This window comes from Amblyraja radiata, chromosome 12, assembly GCF_010909765.2.
Source record: "Amblyraja radiata isolate CabotCenter1 chromosome 12, sAmbRad1.1.pri, whole genome shotgun sequence".
In the NCBI taxonomy this organism is placed as follows: Eukaryota; Metazoa; Chordata; class Chondrichthyes; order Rajiformes; family Rajidae; genus Amblyraja; species Amblyraja radiata.
Window position 1 is genome coordinate 53535424 of NC_045967.1, and position 23505 is coordinate 53558928.

The 23505-nt window shown below is 47.1% G+C and overlaps 1 protein-coding gene across 4 annotated transcripts in view; it reads left to right on the forward strand.

Moving 5' to 3' along the window:
* The first annotated feature begins 424 nt into the window (after positions 1–424).
* dcx (doublecortin) overlaps positions 425–23505 on the forward strand; it is a 149172-nt gene continuing 126091 nt past the window's right edge. Inside the window, exons 1-2 of one of the 4 annotated variants that reach the window (XM_033030800.1) lie at positions 425–577; positions 11447–11856. In XM_033030800.1, the coding sequence (XP_032886691.1) occupies positions 11484–11856 (373 nt within the window). In that variant the 5' untranslated portion in view covers positions 425–577; positions 11447–11483. The remainder of the gene's footprint in view (positions 578–11446; positions 11857–23505) is intronic. The other 3 variants (XM_033030798.1, XM_033030799.1, XM_033030797.1) reach the window with 3 other exon arrangements.

Consider the following 23505-nt stretch of genomic DNA (forward strand, 5'->3'; position numbering starts at 1 on the left):
TGTTATATTTCAGAGTCTGTTTGGTGGCGAGTTTAATAGCCTGATGGCTGTGGGGAAGGAGCTGTTCCTGAACCTGGACGTACTGAGAGTCAGGGGAGAGGGAAAAGCGTAAAAAGGTTCAGAACAAATCAGAGCCCGCACCGATGACCAAAGGAAAGGTGGAGCCCACAATGGTCTATTGTTGGCATTGGAAGAGGCTATAAAGAAGGGATACATGTATGCAAATTTGTGTGTGCACAATGTGTTTCCTTTGTTTATATTGGTCTGTGGGCTTGTTTGAGTGTTCCTGCTTGATGTGTATATTAAGCAAATTGCCACCCCCCTCCCTCCCCACCCTCTCGTAGAGGGAACGCCTGCGTGGGGTTTTGCATTGGATAAAGAACCCCCTGGGATGGACTGGGTTGTTTCAGACCAACCTAACTCGCGCTAGGACCCGGAGAATCATTCTCTTGCTCGGTGGAGGGTCTGGCTGCCGGAACGTAGACAACAAAAGCAGACTTGAATTGTCTCTCCCTCTCTCTCTCTCTGCCTGCCTGCCTGCATCCACCCACACCCCACCTACCATACACAGTTTCTGGTGAGTTGCTTCTTTGCATTAACAAAGAATGAAAAGACAGGATGAGGGGGAAATGTGTAATGTGTATATTTCTCCGTGCGAGTAACGGTGTGTGAACACTGTTGCTGTAACTCTTTTTTTTTTAAATCGAGCTGGGGATTGCTGTTCTGCAGTACAGAAATTGACACGATGTGAATTGATTCATGGAGACGGTGAGATTTCCCCCCCAAATTCTGTTTTCCACAAAGCAAAGCCGTGCTCCCTTGCAGACGGCTGGTGTTTTAAAACGCCGTGTTTTATTTTGCGAGTGTATCTATTAAAATGATACATTTCCCATTCAGCCCATTGTGGCAATTGGGAACAATGACACTCTCTCCCTCTCTCTCCCCCGCCTTTCAACTCTTTATTTTATGTTACATAATTGTAAGAGGAATTGTATCTAATCTTGCATCATCCGCCTTTATAAGTGAAAGTCACATCTTTCTTTCTGGACCAAGCCGGCGTCTGATAAACCGTATCCACGTAATCCCTTTGTTAGTGCGTCTTTGACAGGAACTGTTCGCGGGGCTTTTTAATGCTTCATTGGTCGCCTCTTTTGTTAACAAGTGTGAGTCTTGCTCTGCGCTCTGCTTATTCCCCACCGTTACACAGCAGTTTTATAAATGATGTCTTTTCTTTCAACCCTCCCGTTATACCCACTATATATATATATATATATATATAGTGGGTATAACGGGAGGGTTGAAAGAAAAGACATCATTTATAAAACTGCTGTGTAACTGCTATATATATGCAGTCTTCATTGCAAGGAATAGCCACTCCTCAAATCCTTGTGTTACCTAAAGAGACATGAGGTCAGAATTGCCGTTAGTGTTGGAGGTTTCTGCTCGGACAAGGACTAACCCCCCCCCCCCCCCCCCCCACACACACACACACACACACACACACACACACACACACACACACACATATATATGTAATCCTGTTTCACTATTTGGTTAATTTTTAAGGTCTGTCAGGGGCTGGAATAAATACCGTTGAGGCAGTGATTTTTTTTGTTGTAAAGACTGGATGATGTCATATAGGGACTAGTTGTACCTCCCCCGCCTGTCTGTCTGTCTGTGTCACATTTGGTGTCGTGCAGGTCATCTCTTGCATGCCTCTTCATCGGTGTTACCGTGGCTCCTACCTCAAAACAGAATTCCCCCCCCCCCAATCTCCATCTCTCTCTCTCACCCCACCCCCACTTCCACCCCCCCCCTCACTTTCCCCTCCCCCATCTCATCTCCCACTCCTCCCCATGTCTATCCCATCCTCATCTCCCTCCCCTCCCCATCCTCATCTCCCTCCCCTCCCCATCCTCATCTCTGCCCCTCCCCCATCCCCATCTCATCTCCCATTCCTCCCCATCCTCATCTCCCCCCTCCCCATCTCATCTCCCACTCCTCCCCCATCTCTCCCCCTCCTCCCCCATCCTCATCTCCGCCCATCCCCATCCTCATATCATCCCCCTCCCCCATCTCATCTCTCCCCTCCCCCATCTCATCTCTCCCCTCCCCATCTCTCCCCTCCCCATCTCATCTCCATCCCTCCCCCTCCTCATATCCTCCCCCTCCCCCCTCATATCCCCCCCTCCCCATCTCATCTCCCCCTCCCCCATCTCATCTCCTCCTCCCCATCTCTCCCTCCCTCCCCATCTCATCTCCCCCCCATCTCTCCCCCCTCTGCAGTCCCCCCATCCTCATCTTCCCCAATCTCATCTCCCCACTACACCCATTTCATTTCCCGCCCCTCCTCCGATCTCTCCCCCCTCCTCCCCCCCCCATCATTATCTCCCTCCCTCCTATAGTGCATTAGCCTGACATTGCCCACATCTCAGTGAGCAGTGTCTCTGTGGATCCACAGCACCACATTATATGTTTGAGGTTTTAATGGTCATTTGGAAGTAAGTGGGTCTCTCTGCACTGGTGATAGTGTGTGTGTGTGTGTACGTACATACATACACACATGCACACGTCCATACATGTATGTGTATATGTACATATATGTGTGCAAGCATGCACGCGCGTGTGTGTGTATATGTATGTCTGTCTGCACACAGACACACACACACACAATCAAAGATAGACATACTCAGCAGGCCAGGCAGCATCTGGGGAGAAGGAGTGGGTCTTCTTCTTCTTGCGTATGTCGAGCACATGCTTAAGTTGTAGGACAACCTTTACTACTTGATCTTATTTGATTGTGCACGCCAGGTTGATTGCATTCGTCGAAAGGGCGAACCACGTGAAGGTTGCAATCTCCCACCTCCATGTGTGGGTGGGTAACGGTTTGGGTCGAGACCTTTACATTATACTAGACCAAGTGCAGACCCGTTGGGTCTGTTTCCCCAACGGCGTTTGCGGGGGGGTGGGGGGTTGAGAAGAGGGGAGGGAGGGGAGAGGAGGAGGAGGAAACGGGATAGATTTGGGAGGGAAAGGAGAGCGGGGTAGGGGGTGAGAGATGGGGAGAGAGATTTCGGGGAGGGAAGATGGGGAAGATGGGGAGGAGGGAGAGGGGTGGGGGAGAGAGGGGAAAGAGTGGGGAGGGAGAGTGGAGAGGAAGGGGGAGGGAAGTGGAAGAGTGGGGAGGGAGGGAGCGGTAGGGGGAGTGATGTACCTGCCTTCTCTCCATAACCCCTGATCCCTTTAGCCAACGCAGCCGTTCCCTACCCGTAGCCCCCACTGGGGGGGGGGTGGGGGGCGGCATCACACACACTAACCACCCCCACACACAGAGTTGGAAAAGTGTATAAAGACCGTTCCCTACCTGTAGCCCCCAGCAGAGACGTGGTCGTCGAAGTCAGGTTCCGGCCGTCTTAAAATAGCGTATCTTGAAGTCGTCGAAGTCGGGTTCATCTCGGCAACGCGGGGGGGGGGGGGGGGAGGGGGAGGGTGGCGGGGCGGCATCACACACACGAAGCATCCCCACACACAGAGCCTTAAAAGTGTAATGCCCCAACGCAGCCGTTGCCTACCCGCAGCCCCCACGGGAGACGTGGTCCTCGAAGTAGAGCCGTTCCCGAAAGGCCGTTTTTAAATGGCGTTGCGTGAGGGTTTGCTGCGGGCGCCAGCAGCCGTTATGGTCGCTGGCCAGCAGGAGGCGACAAAATGAGTGAGGGGGGGGGGGGGGGGAGGAGAAGGTTTTAATGAAAAAAATGGACATAAACATAACGAAATGTAATGAGGAGTGGATAGCTGGAAGGGAAAGTGAAATGTCTACCGAAATGGCTGCTTGTATGGGTGAGAAGCCAGTTTTTATTTCAAAAACTGGGGGGGGTGGGGGGGGGGGAGGAGGCATTACACTTTTGCGTTGGGGCATTACACTTTTAAGTGGTGAAAGTTCTGACATAACAGGAATCAGCCTGGTGAACCTTCTCTGTAATCCCTCTCTATGGCAACGATGTCTTTGAGCATTGGGCATTGTGACATCACACGATGGAACGCTCAGCAGGGGCTGGGGCTGGTGAAGCTTCTGTGGGTGTGAAGCCAGTTTAGTTTTGAAATATTGGGGGGGGGGGGGGGGGGGGTTAGGATTTGATTAAAAACGTACACTTAAACACGTCGAAATGTAATGAGGAACGGATACTTAGAAAGAAAAGTGAAATCTCTACCAAAATGGAAAAGATGTCGGCGATTCAGCGTTCCCCCTTATCCTTAAACTTTGACCCCTTGTTCTGGTCTTCCCCAACATCCGGAACAATCTTCCTGCATCTAGCCTGTCCAACCCCTTAAGAATTTTAAGCGTTTCTATAAGATACCCCCTCAATCTTCTAAAATCTAGTGAGTACAAGGCGAGTCTATCCAGTCTTTCTTCATTTGAAAGTTCTGACATCCCAGGAATCAGTCTGGTGAACCTTCTCTGTACTCCCTCTCTATGGCAACAATGTATTTGAGCATTGGGCATTGTGACATCACACGATGGAACGTTCACCATGGGCTTGGGCTCCTGCAAAGGCATATGTAAATGAATCCATTCCGATTGGACATCTGTGAGCATTGGGCATTGTGACATCACACGATGGAACGTTCAGCAGGGGCTGGTGCTGAAGCTGAATCTATGAGTGAGAAGCCAGTTTAGTTTTGAAATATTTGGGGGGGGGGGGGGAAGGATTTGATTAAAAACGTGTACTTAAACACGACGGAATGTAATGAGGAGCGGATACTTAGAAAGAAAAGTGAAATCTCTACCGAAATGGAAAAGATGTCGGCGATTCTGCGTCTGGTTTTGGAGTTGCAGGGAATCAATGGAAGAAATGTGGCCGGAAGCCAGGCCGGAAGCCGTACATGTAAATGGATCCATTCCGATTGGACGTCTGCGAGTCTCGGGCATCGCGATTGGACGTCTGCGAGCATCGGGCATTGTGACATCGCACGGCGGGAACGAATCGAAAGGCAGGCAGGCAGCCGGACGGAGTTCCGTTTCGGAATCTGGGGCGAGAGTTTTATATAATAATAGATATATATATATAATAACTTTTTTCCCCTTGTTTATTGTATTATTTACAGAGCACTATGATACATGTTCTGCTGTGCTGCTGCAAGTAAGAATTTCATTGTTCCATCTGAGACACATGACAATAAAACACTCTTGACTTGTCCATGAAATCTTGCTGTGGATTGAAGTCTATTTATTTCACCTGACCACAAGTTGAAAGATGCAGCAGTTTTCTGAATCATTCATTGAATTTATTGCGTTTTTGCTTATTATATATTATCTCTACGTGGTGTTCAGAGGCCTCTTGAGCTGCTGCAAGTAAGAAGTTCGTTGTTCCTTTTTTGGTACATTTGACAATGAAACACCAGATAGACACAAAATGCTGGAGTAACTCAGCGGGTCAGGCAGCATCCCTGGAGAGAAGGAATGGGTGACAGAAACACAGAAACATAGGAAATAGGTGCAGGAGTAGGCCATTTGGCCCTTCGAGCCAGCACCACCATTCCTTGTGATCATGGCTGATCATCCACAATCAGTAACCCGTGCCTGCCTTCTCCCCATATCCCTTGATTCCACTAGCCCCTAGAGCACGATCAGACTGAAGAAGGGTCTCGACCCGAAACGTCACCCATTCCTTCTCTCCAGAGATGCTGCCTGTCCCGCTGAGTTACTCCAACATTTTGTGTCTATCTTCAGTTTAAACCAGCATCTGCCGTTCACTCCTACATGATTAAACACTTTCTTGACAATCATGCAATCTATAGTCCAGCACTTTGTGTCTTGTTTTGCAAACCAGCATCTGCGGTTCCTTGTGTCTACCTTCTCTAGCTCCACTCCAAAATCTCCACATTGAATCAGTCTGAAGAAGGGTCCCGACCCAAAAATGTTGCCTATCCATGTTTAGTGATACAGTGAGGAAGCAGGCCCTTCGGCCCACCGAGTCCGCGCCGACCAGCGATCACCCCGCACACTAACGCTATCCTACACCCACTAGGGACAATTTACAATATTACCAACCCAATTAGCCTACAAACCTGTGCACGTCTTTGGGGTGTGGGAGGAAACCGGAGCACCCGGAGAAAACCCACGCAGGTCACGGGGAGAGCGTACAAACTCAGTACAGACAGCGCCCATAGTTAGAACACGTTCTCCAGAGATGCTGCCTGACCCGCAGAGTTATTCTGGACCTTTGTGTCTTCTTCGTAAACAAGCATCTGCAGTTCCTTGTGTCTACATACTCTATCCAGGTAACATCCTTGTGAATCTTATCTGCATCCACCCTGGTTTAAATACTTTCTTCTTTTAGTGTGATGACCAGAACTACACACAATCCATTATTGGTGGGAAGAAATAATGATGATGTTTTGGTTATCTGGATATTATTAACACTGATTTCCCCCTTTCTATTCTGAGGCGTCATTCATATGAATGTAATTGTTCAGTCTGGGACATGTGACAATAAAACACTCTTGACTCTTGTATGAAATGTCAACTTTCTCCCTCCGCAGATGCTGAGTGTTTTCAAGGTTCTGTTTTTATTTCAGGATTTTTAGCATCTGCTTCTTTGCTTTTTTTTAATATATATAAAAAGGAAATCCCAGACAAAGTTGAAATTATTTTTTACACAAAGGGTGGTGGGTGTACGGAATGAGGTCCCGGAGGAGGTAGTTGTGGCAGGGACTATCACAACATGTAAAGAAACATTTGGATAGGTGCATGGATAAAATAGGCTTCATAAGTCTACAAGTAATACAATACAATAATACTTTATTAGCCAAGTATATTTTGCAACATACGAGGAATTTCATTTGCCAAGTCAGTCATACAAATAAAAAGCAACAGAACACACAAAACACATTTTAACATGAACATCCACCTCAGTGACGTCTCCACATTCCTCACTGTGATGTAAGGTGAAAAAAAGTTCAATCTCTTCACAAGTTCACACGTGATAGGAGCAGAATTAGGCCATTCGGCCCATCTAGTCTACTCCGCCATTCAATCATGGCTGATCTATCTCTCCCTCCTAAGCCCCCACTCCCCTAAAACCCCTGACACCCGTACTGATCAAGAATCTATCTCTCCACATCCACTCTATCCAGGCCTTTCACCACTCTATAGGTTTGAGGTTGGTATGGTTTAGAGGGATATGGGCCCAAAGCAGCCAGGTAGGACTAGTGTAGATGTGACATGTTGGTCGACCTGTGCAAGTTGGGCCAAAGAACCTGTTATCACGTCGCATGACCTTATGGCCAACATTTCCAGTTTAGATGGGAAGTAATATCGCCCAGAATATCGTTTTGCATGTTTGGTGAGTGGAAGACCACAGTTGTGCTTCCAATTCACTAATTATCCAACCTTTCACTATGAATTGACACTGGAATGTTAGAAGGGTATTCTGTTCCAATAAAATCCAATTAGTGATCTGTGGGGATCTTCAGACTGATTGTAGTTGGGGCAAGAAAGCTGGAAAAGAGCAGTGTGGGTGGGGGGGGACCAAAGCCTAGCGAGTGATGGATGGATACAGGGGTTGATGGGTGGAGTAAATGACAAAGGCTAGAGATGAAAAAGAGACATAAGATGAGTGAAATGTCCATCTGGGAAGAATATAGGTGGAAGTGGGAGGGGGCAGGATAGTGAGAGCAATGGGCGGGATGAGGGAGCACAGGAGAGGGTATTTAACATTGGAGATCCCATGATTTTGTGCACCCCTATAAGATCACCCCTCATCCTCCTGTGCTCCAAGGAATTGACTTCAAATTGCCGCCTTCCTTGCTCAGTGCTGTGAAATATACCCAATGCCCTCGGGGCTGGACAATAAATGAAGGTTTTTTTTTTGCTAAATTGGGATTACTGTAATAGATACTTTTCATGAAATGGCGTTTTGTTTTGGAGAGAGCAATTCTGTGTCCAGATTAATGTGTTGTATAGGATAAAACTCAGGGTTGAAACCTTTTTGGAGACACAAAGGGACTGCAGATGCTGGAACTCAAACATCTGGGGAAACTCAGATGGTCAGGCAGCATCCATGGAGGGAGATGAACATACAATATTTTGTATTGCGCACATCTTCAAGATGTGTAGTTAGTTTATTGTCTATGTTTATTAGGAAATGTGTGCCCATATGTCCAATAATTGTTGAGTTTAGTTTATTGTCACATGTATCGAGGTACAGTGAAAAGCTTTTGTTGCGTGCTAACCAGTCAGCGGAAAGACGAAACATGATTACAATCGAGTCATCCACAGTGTACAGACACATGATAAAGGGAATAACGTTTAGTGCAAGATAAAGTCCAATCAAAGATTGTCCGACGGCCTCCAATGAGATAGCTAGCGGCTGGGAAGAAACTGTCCCTGAATCTGGAGGTGTGCGTTTTCACACTTTTGTACCCTCTTGCCTATATGGGAGAAGAGGGAGTGGCCAGGGTGCGACTCGTCCTTGATTATGCCGCTGGCCTTGCCGAGCCAGCGTGAGGCGCAACTGGATGGGAAGGAACTGCAGATGCTTGTTTAAACCAAAGATAGAACCAAAATGCTGGAGTAACTCAATGGTATAGGCAGCATCTCTGGAGAGAAGGAATGGGTGACGTTTTGGGTCGAGACCCTTCTTCAGACTGGAGAAGGGTCTCTACTCAAAGCGTCACCCATTCCTTCTCTCAAGATGTTTTGTCCCGCTGAGTTACTCCAGCTTTTAGTGTCTATCTTGGGAATAAATGGATGCTGGATGCTGGGTACAGATGTGTCTCCGTATTCAAAGATGTCCCTGATTGTCCTGTGAATAATTATTTATGAATGTTGGTGAATCAGAGATGTGAGATATTGTAATGTTAGACTGGCTAGTGTGGGTGGGGATGTGACGGGTATACTCTAGAGTGCTTGGAGATTGGATTATGGATTGCTCCAATTCCCTGAGGTTTGAAAATTGAGTCTAAGATTCACTCTGAGATTCAGTCCTGTCACGCATTCAATTCTGCACTTTCATCGCAACAGCAAAACCACTTAGAAAGAACCTTTCCCCCCCCCCACCCCCCAATTTATCTCCCCACCAGCCATTGAGTTAATTGTAATTTTCTCAATCGCAAAATAACATTTTGCAGGGTAGAACAAAGAAGTTTTTCTTTAAATTTGAAAATGATTTAAAAAAGTTAGATAGACACAAAAAGCTGGAGTTACTCAGCCGGTCGGACGGCATCTCTGGAGAAAAGGCATCTCTGGTGACTATGCCTGGTCCTTTTCTCCAGAGATGCTGTCTGACCCGCTGAGTTATTCCAGCTTTTTGTGTCTATCTTTGGTTTAAGCCAGCATCTGCAGTTCCATCCAACACAAAGAAAGTTAGACAAATGTCCAGAAGAGCACTCGGGAATGAAGGCGGTAACAGAGAATGGTGGACATCGGCCAATCCATCATGGGTACTGACCTCCCAACCATCGAAGAGATATATTAGGAGCCGCCGACTCAAAAAGCCATACTTTAGACTTTAGAGATACAGCGTGGACTGGAACAGGCCCTTCGGCCCACCGAGTCAGGGCCGACCATTGTTCACTCCGTACACTGGTGCTATCCTGCACGCACAAGGGGGCAATTTTTACCATAGCCAATTAACTTCCGAAACTGCACTTCTTTAGGATGTGGGAGGAAACTGGAGCACCCGGAGAAAACCTACGCGTTCACAGGGAGAGCGGATGAACTCGTTTCTGGGTCTCTGGTGCTGTGAGGCAGCGACTCTATCACCTGTGTGTCATCATACAGAATAATGAAAGGCCTGGATAGGGTGGATGTGGAGAGGATGTTTCCACTAGTGGGAGAGTCTAGGACCAGAGGTCACAGCCACAGAATTAAAGGACGTTCTTTTAGGAAGAAGATGAGGAGAAATTTCTTGAGTCAGAGGGTGGGTGAATCTGTGGAATTCTTTGTCACAGAAGGATGTGAAAGCCAAGTCAGTGGATACTTTTAAGGCAGAGATAGATAGATTCTTGATCAGTACAGGTGTCAGAGGTTATGGGGAGAAGGCAGGAGAATGGGGTTAGGAGGGAGAGGTAGATCAGCCATCTTACTAATTCCAGCCTATTGTAGTTATTGAGTTAGGTGATAATTTTTTTCTTAATGTATGGACCATATTAGACTTCTGAATGCGTAATGGTGGTGGTGGGTTTACGGAACAAGCTGCCAGAGGAGGTAGTTGAGGCTGGGACTATCCCATCCTTTAAGAAACAGACAGGTACATGGATAGGTACACAAAATTGCTGGGGAAACTCAGCGGTTGCAGCAGCATCTATGGAGCGAAGGAAATAGGCGACGTTTCGGGCCGAAACCCTTCTTCAGACTGGGTCATAGGTGCTGCTGCACCCGCTGAGTTTCCCCAGCAATTTTGTGTACCTTCGATATTCCAGCATCTGCAGTTCCTTTTTGAACACAGGTACATGGATAGGACAGGTTTGGAGGGATATGGACCAAGCGCAGGCAAGTGGGACTAGTGTAGCTGGGACATTGTTGGCCGGTGTGGGCAAGATGGGCCGATGGGCCGAGGTCACTCTATGACTCTAACGTTCATCTATTTTTGGGATGGATCAAGTAAATTGACATGGACACAAAAAACTGGAGTAACTCAGTGGGTCAGGCAGCATCTCTGGAGAAAAGGATCGGGTCGGAACCCTTCTTCAGACTGAAAGGTCCCGACCCAGAACGTCACCTTTTCCTTCTCTCCAGAGTTGCTGCCTGTGCCGTTGAGTTACCGCAGCATTTTGTATTGGTCTTCGGTGTAAACCAGCATCTGCAGTTCTTTCTTACACAAGTAATTGGACATCATGGGTGAATAGGATTAGGTCCAATGACCCTTACCCAACTTTAACATGTTCTTAGACACAAGATACTGGAATAACTCAGCGGGACTTCAGACTGAAAGGTTCCGACCCAGAATGTCACCTATTCCTTTTCACCAGAGATAGATTCTTGATTAGGACGGGTGTCAGAGGTTATGGGGAGGAGGCAGGAGAATGGGGTTAGGAGGGAGAGATAGATCAGCCATGATTGAATGGCGGAGTAGATCTGGTGGGCCGAATGGCCTAATTCTACTCCCATTCCTTATGACCTTATGAGATGCTGCCTGTCCCGCTGAGTTACTCCAGTATTTTGTTTCTATCTTCGGTTTATACCAACATCTGCCCATTTAACATGTTCTTGATGGACGGGAAGTGGTGTAAATTGGTGTACTGATCTGCTTGGTGTAATGACCTGGTTACTAATCAGTTTATTTATTCATGTGTTTTGATAGTCAATGCCTACTATGTTCTGTTGTGCTGAAGCAAAGCAAGAATTCCTTTGTCCTATCAGGGACACATGACAGTAGTCACAGGGACATTTGGAGGCTGAAGGCGGGATGTTTTCTAGATCTCAATGACCCTTGTTGTGTTTCAGGTCTGTTGGTCTACCACTCTGTGCAGTTGACTGAAGCATGTTCCAAGACAAAGAGCTGGATTTTGGCCACTTTGACGAGCGGGACAAGTCTCGCTACTCCAAGGGCACCAGGATGAACGGCCTGCCCAGCCCCACCCACAGCGCCCACTGCAGCTTCTACCGCACGCGCACCTTGCAGGCCCTCACCACCGAGAAGAAAGCCAAGAAGGTCCGCTTCTACCGCAACGGCGATCGCTACTTCAAGGGCATCGTCTACGCCATCTCCGGTGACCGCTTCCGCTCCTTCGAGGCTCTGCTCGCCGACCTGACCCGGACCCTGTCCGATAACGTCAACCTTCCCCAGGGAGTCCGCCTAATCTTCAACATTGATGGACTTGGGAAGGTCAGCAGCCTTGATGAACTAGAGGAAGGTTAGTATCTCACTGGTTCAAAGCTTCTTTAGTAAGGTCATGAGGGGGGAATAGACAATAGGCAGTAGGTGCAGGAATAGGCCATTCGGCCCTTCGAGTCAGTGATCATGGCTGATCATCCACAATCAGTACCCCGTTCCTGCCTTCTCCCCATATCCCCTGACTCCGCTATCTTTAAGAGCCCTATCTAGCTCTCTCTTGAAAGCATCCAGAGAATCGGCCTCCACTGCCTTCTGAGGCAGATAATTCCACAGACTCACAACTCTCTGTGTGAAATAGCTTTTACTCATCTCCTTTCTAAATGGCTTACCCCTTATTCTTAAACTGTGGCCCCTGGTTCTGGACTCCCCCAACATCGGGAACATGTTTCCTGCCTCTAGCATGTCCAAACCCTTAATAATCTTATATGTTTCAATAAGATGCCCTCTCATCCTTCTAAATTCCAGAGTATACAAGCCCAGCCGCTCCATTCTATCAACATATGACAGTCCCGCCATCCCGGGAATTAACCTCGCAGCAGTAGAATTAGTCCATTCGGCCCATCAAGTCTACTCTGCCATTTAATCATGGCTGATCTATCTCTCCTTCCTAACCCCATTCTCCTGCCTTCTCCCCATAACCTCTGACACCCGAACTAATCAAGAATCTATCAGTCTATCTCTTCCTTAAAAATATCCACTGACTTTGCCTCCACAGTCTTCTGTGGCAAAGAATTGTACCGATTCACCACCCACGGACAAAATAAATTTCTCCTCATCTCCTTCCTAAAAGAACGTCCTTTAATTCTGATGCTATGACCTCTGGTCCTAGACTCTCCCACTAGTAGAAACATCCTCTCCACATCCAATCTATCCCAGCCTTTCACTGTATTTTATTTCACTCTCTCATTTTCATTTACATCTTTCAGTTTCTGATGCTACACTTTTGCTGGAGTATTTACGTATACTATACCATTCTACATCAGATAGCACTGCCATCTATGAATGGACGTATGGAAATCTGGTCTTGTTTGTTTATTTATTTTGATGAAGATTTCACAATTCAAATAAATATATTTAACTAAACAAAACCTATTGGCTTGAATTTGAAAGGCAAAGCTCACATGAAGGTAGGTGAGTGGATCAGGCAGCATCTCTGGAGAACCTGGATTGGTGACGTTGCGGGTCGAGACCCTACTTCAGAAGAAGGCTCCTGCTCAGCGCCGCCAATCCATGTTCTTCAGAGATGCCGCCTGACCCATTGAGTTACTCCAGCACTTTGTGTCCTTTTATGTAAACCAGCATCTGCAGTTCCTTCTTTGTAAAGTGTGGGTAGCATGGTCAGCTTGTGGAAACATTGATAATGCTTCTTTGACGACACAAGGGACTGCGGATGTTAGTCTTTCTGTTACTATAATGCTTCCTTATTGTGCGATTCTTTGACTGGTCTTCTCCCAGAGTTGAGAACCATCCTTTTCCTTACTCTACTTTTGAACAAGTTCCTTTTATTTCTGATTACTTGGAACATTATTGCCAATCTCCTCAATAGAATCATCAGCAGGAAGGAGTTGGGGGGGGGGAATGGTCAGGAAGTTAAGGGCGGGGCAGCTGATAGAGTTGCTGCCTCATAGCGCCACAGGTCGTGGGTTCGATCCTCATCTGAATTGCTGTCTGTGTGGAGTTTGCATGTTCTCCCTGTGACCGTGTGGGTTTCGCCCGGGTGCTCCGATTTCCTCCCACATCCCAAGGACATGCGGGTTTGTAGGTTAATTGGCTTCTGTAAAACTGTCTCCAGTGTGTTGTGAGTGTGAAAGTGGGATAACTAGTATGAATAGATGACCGATGGTCAGCATGGTGGGCCAAAGGGCCTGTTTCCATGTTGTATCTCTAAACTAAACTTAAGGTCATAAGGCCAATAGGAGTAGAATTGGGACATTCGGCCCATCAAGTCTACTCCGCCATTCAATCATGGCTGATCTATCTCTCCCTCCCAACCCCATTCTCCTGCCTTCTCCCCATAACCTCTGACACCTGTACTAATCAAGAATCTATCTTAAGTTGTGCATGTATTAATCCTTTCTATAATATTGGATTTGGGAAAGGCATTTATTTCTTAGTTATACAACATGGAAATAGGCCCTTCGGCACAACGTGCCCACACCAACCAACATGTCCCATCTACACTAGTCCCACCTGCCTGTGTTTGGCCCATACCCCTCCAAACCATCAACTGGTACAAATGTTTTTTTTAAAGTCGTTGTAGTATCTGCCTCATCTACCACCTCTGGCAACTCATATCCACCTACTGCCTCTAATCTCCTAATAGATTTTGAAATGTGCATTTCATTTTAAACTGTGTGTGCTGGAAATTCTATAAAGTAATTTTTGACACTTTTACTTTAGACTTTCGAGATACAGTGTAGACACTGGCCCTTCAGCCCACCGAGTCGGTGCCGACCAGCGATCACCCTGTACAATGGCACTATCCTATACACTAGGGACAATTTACAATTGAAACCTGTTTGTCTTTGGATTTTCTAAAGCATTTAAAATGATAATTGTTGGAGTTAACTCAGCTGGGCAGCCAGAGAAGGAATGGGTGACGTTTCGGGTCGAGATACTTCAGTCTGAAGAAGGGTCTCGACCCGAAACAAGATTAGTCTGAAGAAGTGTCTCGACCCAAAACGTCACCCATTCCTTCCCTCCAGAGATGCTGCCTGTCCCGCTGAGTTACTCCAGCATTTTGTGTCTGCGCCTTAAACCAGCATCTGCAGTTTCTTCCTACATATTGTTGGTGTTAACCTGCCAGCTTTATTTCTTATTCCAATCATTGTGGAGTTAGTTAGCGACAGTGGTTTGATTGTCTCTTTGGTTGCCTTTAGAAGAATATGTAGGAGTGAGATTAGTATCGCATCATTTACCATTTAGGCAACTAACCCACCCTTATACACCCTGCAGCAGCTGTGAAATAATTCCTTTCCATGCACTGCCCTGCCCAATACATTCCTCACTGTTAGTTAGCAGAAATATTAATAGCCCTCCTTCATAAACCTGCCCCGGAATTTGATAGTTACACTTAAAGAAAAGTTACCGGCTGTAAGATTTAGTTTTTTAAATTCTCACCAAAGCCTGGAAACTAATCATCTCAAATAGTTCCAATAGACAATACACAATAGGTGCAGGAGGAGGCCATTCGGCCCTTCGAGCCAGCACCACCATTCAATATGATCATGGCTGATCATCCCCAATCAGTACCCCGTTCCTGCCTTCTCCCCATATCCCCTAATGCCCCTGTCCCACTTAGGAAACCTGAACGGAAACCTCTGGAGACTTTGTGCCCCACCCAAGGTTTCCGTGCGGTTCCCGGAGGTTGCAGGTGGTTGCTGGAGGTTGCAGGTAGTGGAAGCAGGTAGGGCGACTGACAAAAACCTCCGGGAACCGCACGGAAACCTTGGGTGGGGCGCAAAGTCTCCACAGGTTTCTGTTCAGGTTTCCTAAGTCGGACAGGGGCATTACTCCGCTATTCTTAAGAGCCCTATCTAGCTCTCTTGAAAGCATCCAGAGAACTGGCCTCCACCCTCTGCCCTCTGAGGCAGTTTTCCATGTGGGAAAGAACTGGAGATGCTGGTTTAAACCGAAGGAAGACACAAAATGCTGGAGTAACTCAGCGGGACAGGCAGCAGCTCTGGAGAGAAGGAATGGGTGACGATTCGGGTCAAAACATCACTCTAGGAAAGGGTCTCGACCCAAAACGTCACCCATTCCTTCTCTCCAGAGATGCTGCCTGTCCCGCTGAGTTACTCCATCATTTTGTGTCTATAGATCTCAAATAGTGCACTTGGGTCCACTGGGAGTGTCCAGAAACTCATTGAATTTGACCACACTTCAGGCACCAAAGCCATCCCTTCAACCTAATTTCATTTGGAGCTGCCGATTTAATTCCTCGAGGTAATAGAGAACGCACACGGCAAGATTAGCAAGTTCGCTGATGGTACAAAAGTGGGTGGTCTTGCTGATTGTTTAAGAAAGAACTGCAGATGCTGGAAAAATCTTGGGCAGTTTACACTCCAGCAGTGTGAACATTGACTTCTCCTATTTCAGATAGTCCTTGCTTTCTCCCTCCCTCCCCTCCCCTTCCCAGCTCTTCCATTCTTCTTCCCACCCCCCCACCTCCACATCAGTCTGAAGAAGGGTCTCAACCCGAAATGTCTCATATACCTTCGCTCCATAGATGCTGCCTCACTGATGAGTTTCTCCAGCATTTTTGTCTTGCTGATAGTGAAAATAGTTGAGCAATAATTGCAGCAGGCTCCTGATCAGTTGGCCAGGCGGGTGGAGGAATGGTTGATGGAATTTAGTACCGAGAAATGTGAGGTGTTGTGTTTTGGGACGTCTAATGTGGGCGGAAGCCACACAGTGAATGGTAGGCCTCTGGGGAGTGTGATAGAGCAGAGGGATCTAGGAGTGCAGGTACATAGTCCCTTGAACGTGACATCACAGGAAGGTAGGGTGGGTAAAAAGGCTTTTCGCAACATTGGCCTTCATCAGTCAGAGTATTGTGTCAGATGTTGGTGAGGCTGCATTTAGAGTATTGTGTTCAGTTCTGGGCAACCATGTTATAGAAATGATGTTGCCAAGCTGGAACGGGTGCAGAGAAGTTTTGAAAGGATGTTGCCAGGGCTCGAGGGCCTGAACTATAGGGAGTTGTGCAGGCTGGGACTCGTGCAGGAGGATGAGGGGAGATCTTATAGAGGTGTACAAAATCACGAGGGAAATAAATCGGGTAGACGCACAGAGTCTGTTGCCCAGAGTAGGGTAATCGAGAACCAAAGGATATAAGTTTAAGGTGAAGGGGGAAAGATTTAATAGGAACCTAAGGGGTAACTATTTTTACACAAAGGGTGGTGGATGTATGGGACGAGCCGCCAGAGGAGGTAGTTGAGGCAGGGACTATCGCAACATTTTTAGAAGCAGTTAGACAGGTACATGGATAGGACAGGTTGGGAGGGATATGGACCAAACGCAGGCAGGTGGGACACAATAGACAATAGGTGCAGGAGTAGGCAATTCGGCCCTTCGAGCCAGCACCGCCATTCAATGTGATCATGGCTGATCATCCCCAATCAGTACCCCGTTCCTGCCTTCTCCTCATAACCCCTGACTTTGCAATCTTTAAGAGCCCTATGAAGCTCTCTCTTAAAAGTTTCCAGAGAACTGGCCTCCACCGCCCTCTGAGGCAGAGAATTCCACAGACTCACAACTCTCTGTGAGAAAAAAGTGTTTCCTCATCTCCGTTCTAAATAGCTTACCCCTTATTCTTAAACTGTGGCCCCTGTTTCTGGAGTCCCCCAACATCGGGAACATGTTTCCTGCCTCTAGCATGTGTCTCCACACATTGGTTAGTGTGGGCAAGTTGGGCCGAAGGGCCTGTTTCCACACTGTTTCACTCTATGACTATATAAGTCATGGGAGCAGAAGTAGGCCATTGGGCCCATTGGGTCTACTCCGCCTTTCAATCAGGGCTGATCTATCTCTCCCTCTCAACCCCATTCTCCTGCCTTCTCACCATTACCCTGACACATGCACTAATCAAGAGTCTTGTCACTCTCTGCTTTAAAATACCCATTGACTTGATTTCCACAGCCATCTGTAGCAATGAATTCCAGAGATTCACCACCCGCTGACGGAAGAAATTCCTCCTCATCTCCTTTCCAAAGATACTTTTTATTCTGACGAATAAATTAATTGAATTCATGCATTCATTCATAAGAATTTCGTTGTTCCGGTTTGAGACGTATCACAGTAAAACTCTCTTGACGGCTCTTGAAGGCTGAGGATTAAAATTAAAAGTGCGACGAGGGTCAATTATTGGCAGTCGAAGATAAACTGAAGATAGAAGCAAAATGCTGGAGTAACTCAGCGGGACAGCCTCAAGAAGGGTCTCGACCCAAAACTCATTCCTTCTCTCCAGAGATGCTGCCTGTCCCGCTGAGATACTCCAGCATTTTGTGTCTACTTTCTGATACTTAGTACTCAATAGTCAATGGTCACCTAACTGCCACATGTACCGAGGTAAAAATGATTTTTTTTAAATCATATCGTTCATTATAAATCTTATTATGCACAGACACAATCACACTTGGGTACAAGAGTGGAATAATAATGGATTATACTGAGGCAGTACACAGGTGTAATCCATCAAGTATAGTTGCTGTCTCATTATATCCCCAGGGTTCGATCCTGACCTCGGGTGCTGTCTGTGTGGAGTTTGCACGTTCTCCCTCTGTCCGCGTGGGTTTCCTCCGGGTGCTGTGGTTTCCTCCCACATCCCACGGTTAATTGATCTCTGCAGAAATGTCCCTGGTGTGTAAGGAATGGATGTAAAGTGGGATAATATAGCACTAGTGTGAATGGATGATCGATGGTCGGCGCGGACTCAGTGGGCCGAATGGCCTGTTTCCATGCTGGATCTCTAAACTAAACTAAACTAAACTAAAGGTAGACAAAAATGCTGGAGAAACTGAGCGGGTGAGGCAGCATCTATGGAGAGAAGGAGTCTATGGTCTATGGAATAGCTGCCTCACCCGCTGAGTTTCTCCAGCATTTTTGTCTACCGATTTTTCCAGCATCTGCAGTTCCTTCTGAAACTAAACCAAACGTCAGCTGTGCATTAATAACCGTTAAACTCATGTGGTAAAAATATCCTAATAATTACAGGCCATTTGATTTAAATTTGGACTGCTCATTTCACTTGATAATTAATTGAAGTTCTAAACAAAGGCATGGCCATCACAGTTTGCAGTCTATTCTGAGATATAGTGAATCCTAGTGTGACCTGTACATGTCATAATGCCATAAGTCTTATTATATTTGGCTTGCTATGTGGGGAGTGCTGGCTCAGAGCCCAAATACCACTTCTTTGCCAAGTCTTTAGAATGTATTTTTTTGATGTGCCTTTAACCTATGTCTGTGCACTAGTTTCATATAGATAAGAACCTAAAGTATAAACAGGATGTGAATTCATAAACAGCACATTGCGATTCGTATTAATCTGATTTTATTAGCTAATTCTTCATCATGAAGTCATTCAACATGGAGACAGGCCCTTCAGTCAACTTGCCCATGCTGACCAAGATGTTCGAAGGTTCAACAGTCCTTTATTGTCATGTGTACAAAAGCAACAAGACTCACAACTACATAACAGTTAACATAAACATCCACCACAGTGGATTCCCCACATTCCCCACTGTGATGGAAGGCAATAAAGTCTAATCTTCTTCCGTCTTTATTCTCCCACGGTCGGGGCGGTCAAACCATCCGCGATCGGGGCGATCAAAGCTCCCGTGTCGTGGCTGTCGAAGCTCCTGCGGCTTGGAGCTCCCGAAGTGGGTCCCTAACCAAGGGACCGCGAGCTCCACGATGTTAAAGTCCGCAGGCTCCCGCGGGTGGAGCTCCCAAAGTCGGTCCCCAGCTAGAGGCCGCCAGCTCCTCGATGTTAGGCCGCAGTGCGGACGGAGATACGGTACGGAATAAAATCGCACCTCCGTCGAGGTAAGAGATTAAAAAGAGTTTCCCACAACCCCCCCCCCCCCCCACCCACATAAAACAAAGCTAAAGAACACTAAAACATACATTCAACACATATTTAAAGAACAACAAAGAAAGAAAAGGATGAGACGGATTGTTGGCGAGGCAGTCATTACGGCGCCACCTATGAACACTTTAGTTTAGAGATATAGCGCGGAAACAGGCCCTTCGGTCCACCGGGTCCGAGCCGAACAGTAATCCCCGCACACTAAAACTATCACACACACACTATGGATAATTTACAATTTTATCAAGCCAATTAGCCCACCAACCTGTACGTCTTTGGAGTGTGGGAGGAAACCGGAGATTCCGGAGAAAACCCACGCAGGTCACATGGAGAACGTACAAACTCCGTATAGACAGCGCTAGTAGTTTGGATCGAACCCGGGTCTCTGACGCGGTAAGGCAGCAACTCTACCGCTGTGTCACCCGTTGATGTAACTAGTCCCATCATTTGCAAGTTAATTGATTAGTATTTATATTATATATCAGTTAGGTGTGTAGTGGTTCCTATTAAATCTTTCCCCCCCTCACCTTAAACCTATGTTCTCTGGTTCTTGATTACCCTACTCTGAGCAAGAGACTCCGTGCGCCTACGCGCCGCCTGGAGTGATGTGAAATGAGATAGAGACACACAATGCTGGAGTAACTCAGCGGGACAGGTAGCATCACTGGGTGGAAGGAGATGCTGCCTGACCCGCTGAGTTACTCCAGCATTCTGTGTGTCTCTATCTTCGGTGTGAAGCCAGCATCTGCCGTTCCTTCCTACACATAATGCGAGATGAGTCGGGGAATTGTTGATATCACATTTCACTCTGTCCAAGTTCCATTTTGAATCGTGTGCCACTGAAATGAACAGGGTTAAGTGATTTAATTTCTGGGCCATTGTTCACATTTAAAATGGGAGCTGTGGATATGGACTCTCTCAAATCTGTCACACCCTGAAGATGACAATGAACAGCAGGCATGGCCATGATGTGCCCTCAACAAGAAGAGAAATGATGCAATATTAGTGGACTCCTACCTGTTTCTATTTTGCTGGCTGGCTTAAAGCAAAGAGCAGGGTGTAGAATGTGTTTGGAGCTGATAGCTTTGTGAGTGTTTATTTAATGGCAGCATTGTAAAGCTAGGTGAGATACACTCCTCATTTAATTGTTTGCCTTTCATTTGGTGTTTGCTTATTTATGTGACAGCAATTCACTTTGTTAGTTATCTCATTATTAATGTATTTCCTTTGGATACGAGGATTCATTTTATGGGCATATTTAGCATTTAATGTGGGAAGCTACAAGTGCTGTGACTCGATGCCTGCATTTTTAATTTTTTTTGGCCTTGCTGTTAGAGACATTTTATATCACTTTTTGCTTTTTGCCGAACAAGGTTTGATGAGCGACGGCATCATTGACTGACGTATCTGGTCACGGAAAAATTCGCAGCATGACGCGGCGGTGATTTTTCAAGTCTCGCAACATTTTTTTTGTCGCCGCTGGGTTTTGAAAAGTTCAAAATCTTTTGGCGACCCTGATATGACGCTGGCAGTCGCCGAAAAAATCAAGTCGCCAAGTGGGACAGGCCCTTAACTCAGCGGGACAGGCAGCATCTCTGGATAGAAGGAATGGATGACATTTCGGATCATAGAAACATAGAAACATAGAAATTAGGTGCAGGAGTAGGCCATTCGGCCCTTCGAACCTGCACCGCCATTCAATATGATCATGGCTGATCATCCAACTCAGTATCCCGTACCTGCCTTCTCTCCATACCCTCTGATCCCCTTAGCCACAAGGGCCACATCTAACTCTCTCTTAAATATAGCCAATGAACTGGCCTCAACTACCCTCTGTGGCAGAGAGTTCCAGAGATTCACCACTCTCTGTGTGAAAAAGTTTTTCTCATCTCGGTTTTAAAGGATTTCCCCCTTATCCTTAAACTGTGACCCCTTGTTCTAAGACAGTCCTGACATCCCAGGAATCAGTCTGGCGAACCTTCTCTGCACTCCCTCTATGGCAATAATGTCCTTCCTCAGATTTGGAGACCAAAACTGTACGCAATACTCCAGGTGTGGTCTCACCAAGACCCTGTACAACTGCAGTAGAACCTCCCTGCTCCTATACTCAAATCCTTTTGCTATGAAAGCTAACATACCATTTGTTTTCTTCACTGCCTGCTGCACCTGCATGCCTACTTTCAATGACTGGTGTACCATGACACCCAGGTCTCGCTGCATCTCCCCTTTTCCTAATCGGCCACCATTTAGATAATAGTCTGCTTGCCTGTTTTTGCCACCAAAATGGATAACCTCACATTTATCCACATTATACTGCATCTGCCAAACATTTGCCCACTCACCCAGCCTATCCAAGTCACCTTGCAGTCTCCTAGCATCCTCCTCATCCGCAAACTTGGAGATATTGCCTTCAATTCCCTCATCCAGATCATTAATATATATTGTAAATAGCTGGGGTCCCAGCACTGAGCCTTGCGGTACCCCACTAGTCACTGCCCGCCATTGTGAAAAGGACCGGTTTACTCCTACTCTTTGCTTCCTGTTTGCCAGCCAGTTCTCTATCCACATCAATACTGAACCCCCAATGCCGTGTGCTTTAAGTTTGTATACTAATCTCTTATGTGGGACCTTGTCGAAAGCCTTCTGGAAGTCCAGATACACCACATCCACTGGTTCTCCCCTATCCACGCTACTAGTTACATCTTCGAAAAATTCTATAAGATTCGTCAGACATGATTTACCTTTCGTAAATCCATGCTGACTTTGTCCAATGATTTCACCACTTTCCAAATGTGCTGCTATCCCTCCCATCTTTAATAACTGACTCTAGCAGTTTCCCCACTACCGATGTTAGACTAACTGGTCTGTAATTCCCCGTTTTCTCTCTCCCTCCCTTCTTAAAACGTGGGGTTACGTTTGCTACCCGCCAATCCTCGAGACCCTTCTTCAGAGTGAGAGCTAGGGGAGCGAGAGACATAGAGATAAGGAAGGCTAAGGTGTGAAAACGAGACATCAAAAGAGATAGAGATCAAGGAAAATGTGGAATAGATTACTGTTAGCTCGGAGGAGCTGACAATAAAGCAAACCGAGGTAAAACGTATTCGGGGGGGCAGTCAGACTGGTCGGAGAACTGGGAAGGTGGAGGTATAGAGAGGGAGAGAGAGAGTTAAGGGCCTGTCCCACCAGCATGCGATTGCATGGGTCTTGTGCGACCAAACGTGGTGGCTTGAGGCATACGGCCTCGCGGGGCCGGTCCCAATTCCAACCGGGGAGCCGTATGGAGTTGTGCGGGGCAGGTCCCGACATCATACTCACCAATCAGCTGGGCAGGAGGCGGGCCGACTGAATTTGGACGTCGCACGGCGTCGGGCGGTTACGTCATAATGCAACGGAACGCCGGGCGGTGATGTCATCGCGCAACGCCACGCGCTAGACGTACGCCGTCAAGACGCTGCGTACGGCCTCAATGCGGTTGCGGGCTGACAGGCCGATGCCGCGCGGAGTTTTTGGACATTGTCAGTTTTTCGGAGCCCCACGCGATGTCGGGACCAGCTCCGCACAACTCCATACGGCTCCGGCGATCGAAGTGGGACCGGCCCCGCGAGGCCATACGGCTCAAGCGACCACGTTAGGTCTAGCTCGCCGCATGCAGTCGCATGCCCATGGGACAGGCCCTTTAGTCCAGCTTTTTGTGTCTTTCTTCAGTTTAAACCAGCATCTGCAGTTCCTTCCTACACACTTGATGCATGGTAATGGTTCACACTGGCATTAGAATGATTTACAGGCTGGCACCGCCAGTTAAATGAGGAAATGCGAAGGTTAATTGGCACAGTTACCATGGCTTCAGTTTTCATGGAGTCTTACAGCATGGATACAATACAATCCCTTCGGCCCATCTTGCCCACACCGGCCAACATGCCCCATCTACACCAGTCCCACCCGCCTGCGCTTGGTCCATATCCCTCTAAACCTATCCTATCCATGTACCTGTCCAAATGGTTCGTAAAGGTTGCGATAGTCCCTGCCTCAACCACCTCCTCCGGCAGCTCGTTCCATACACCCACCACCCTGCCTGAC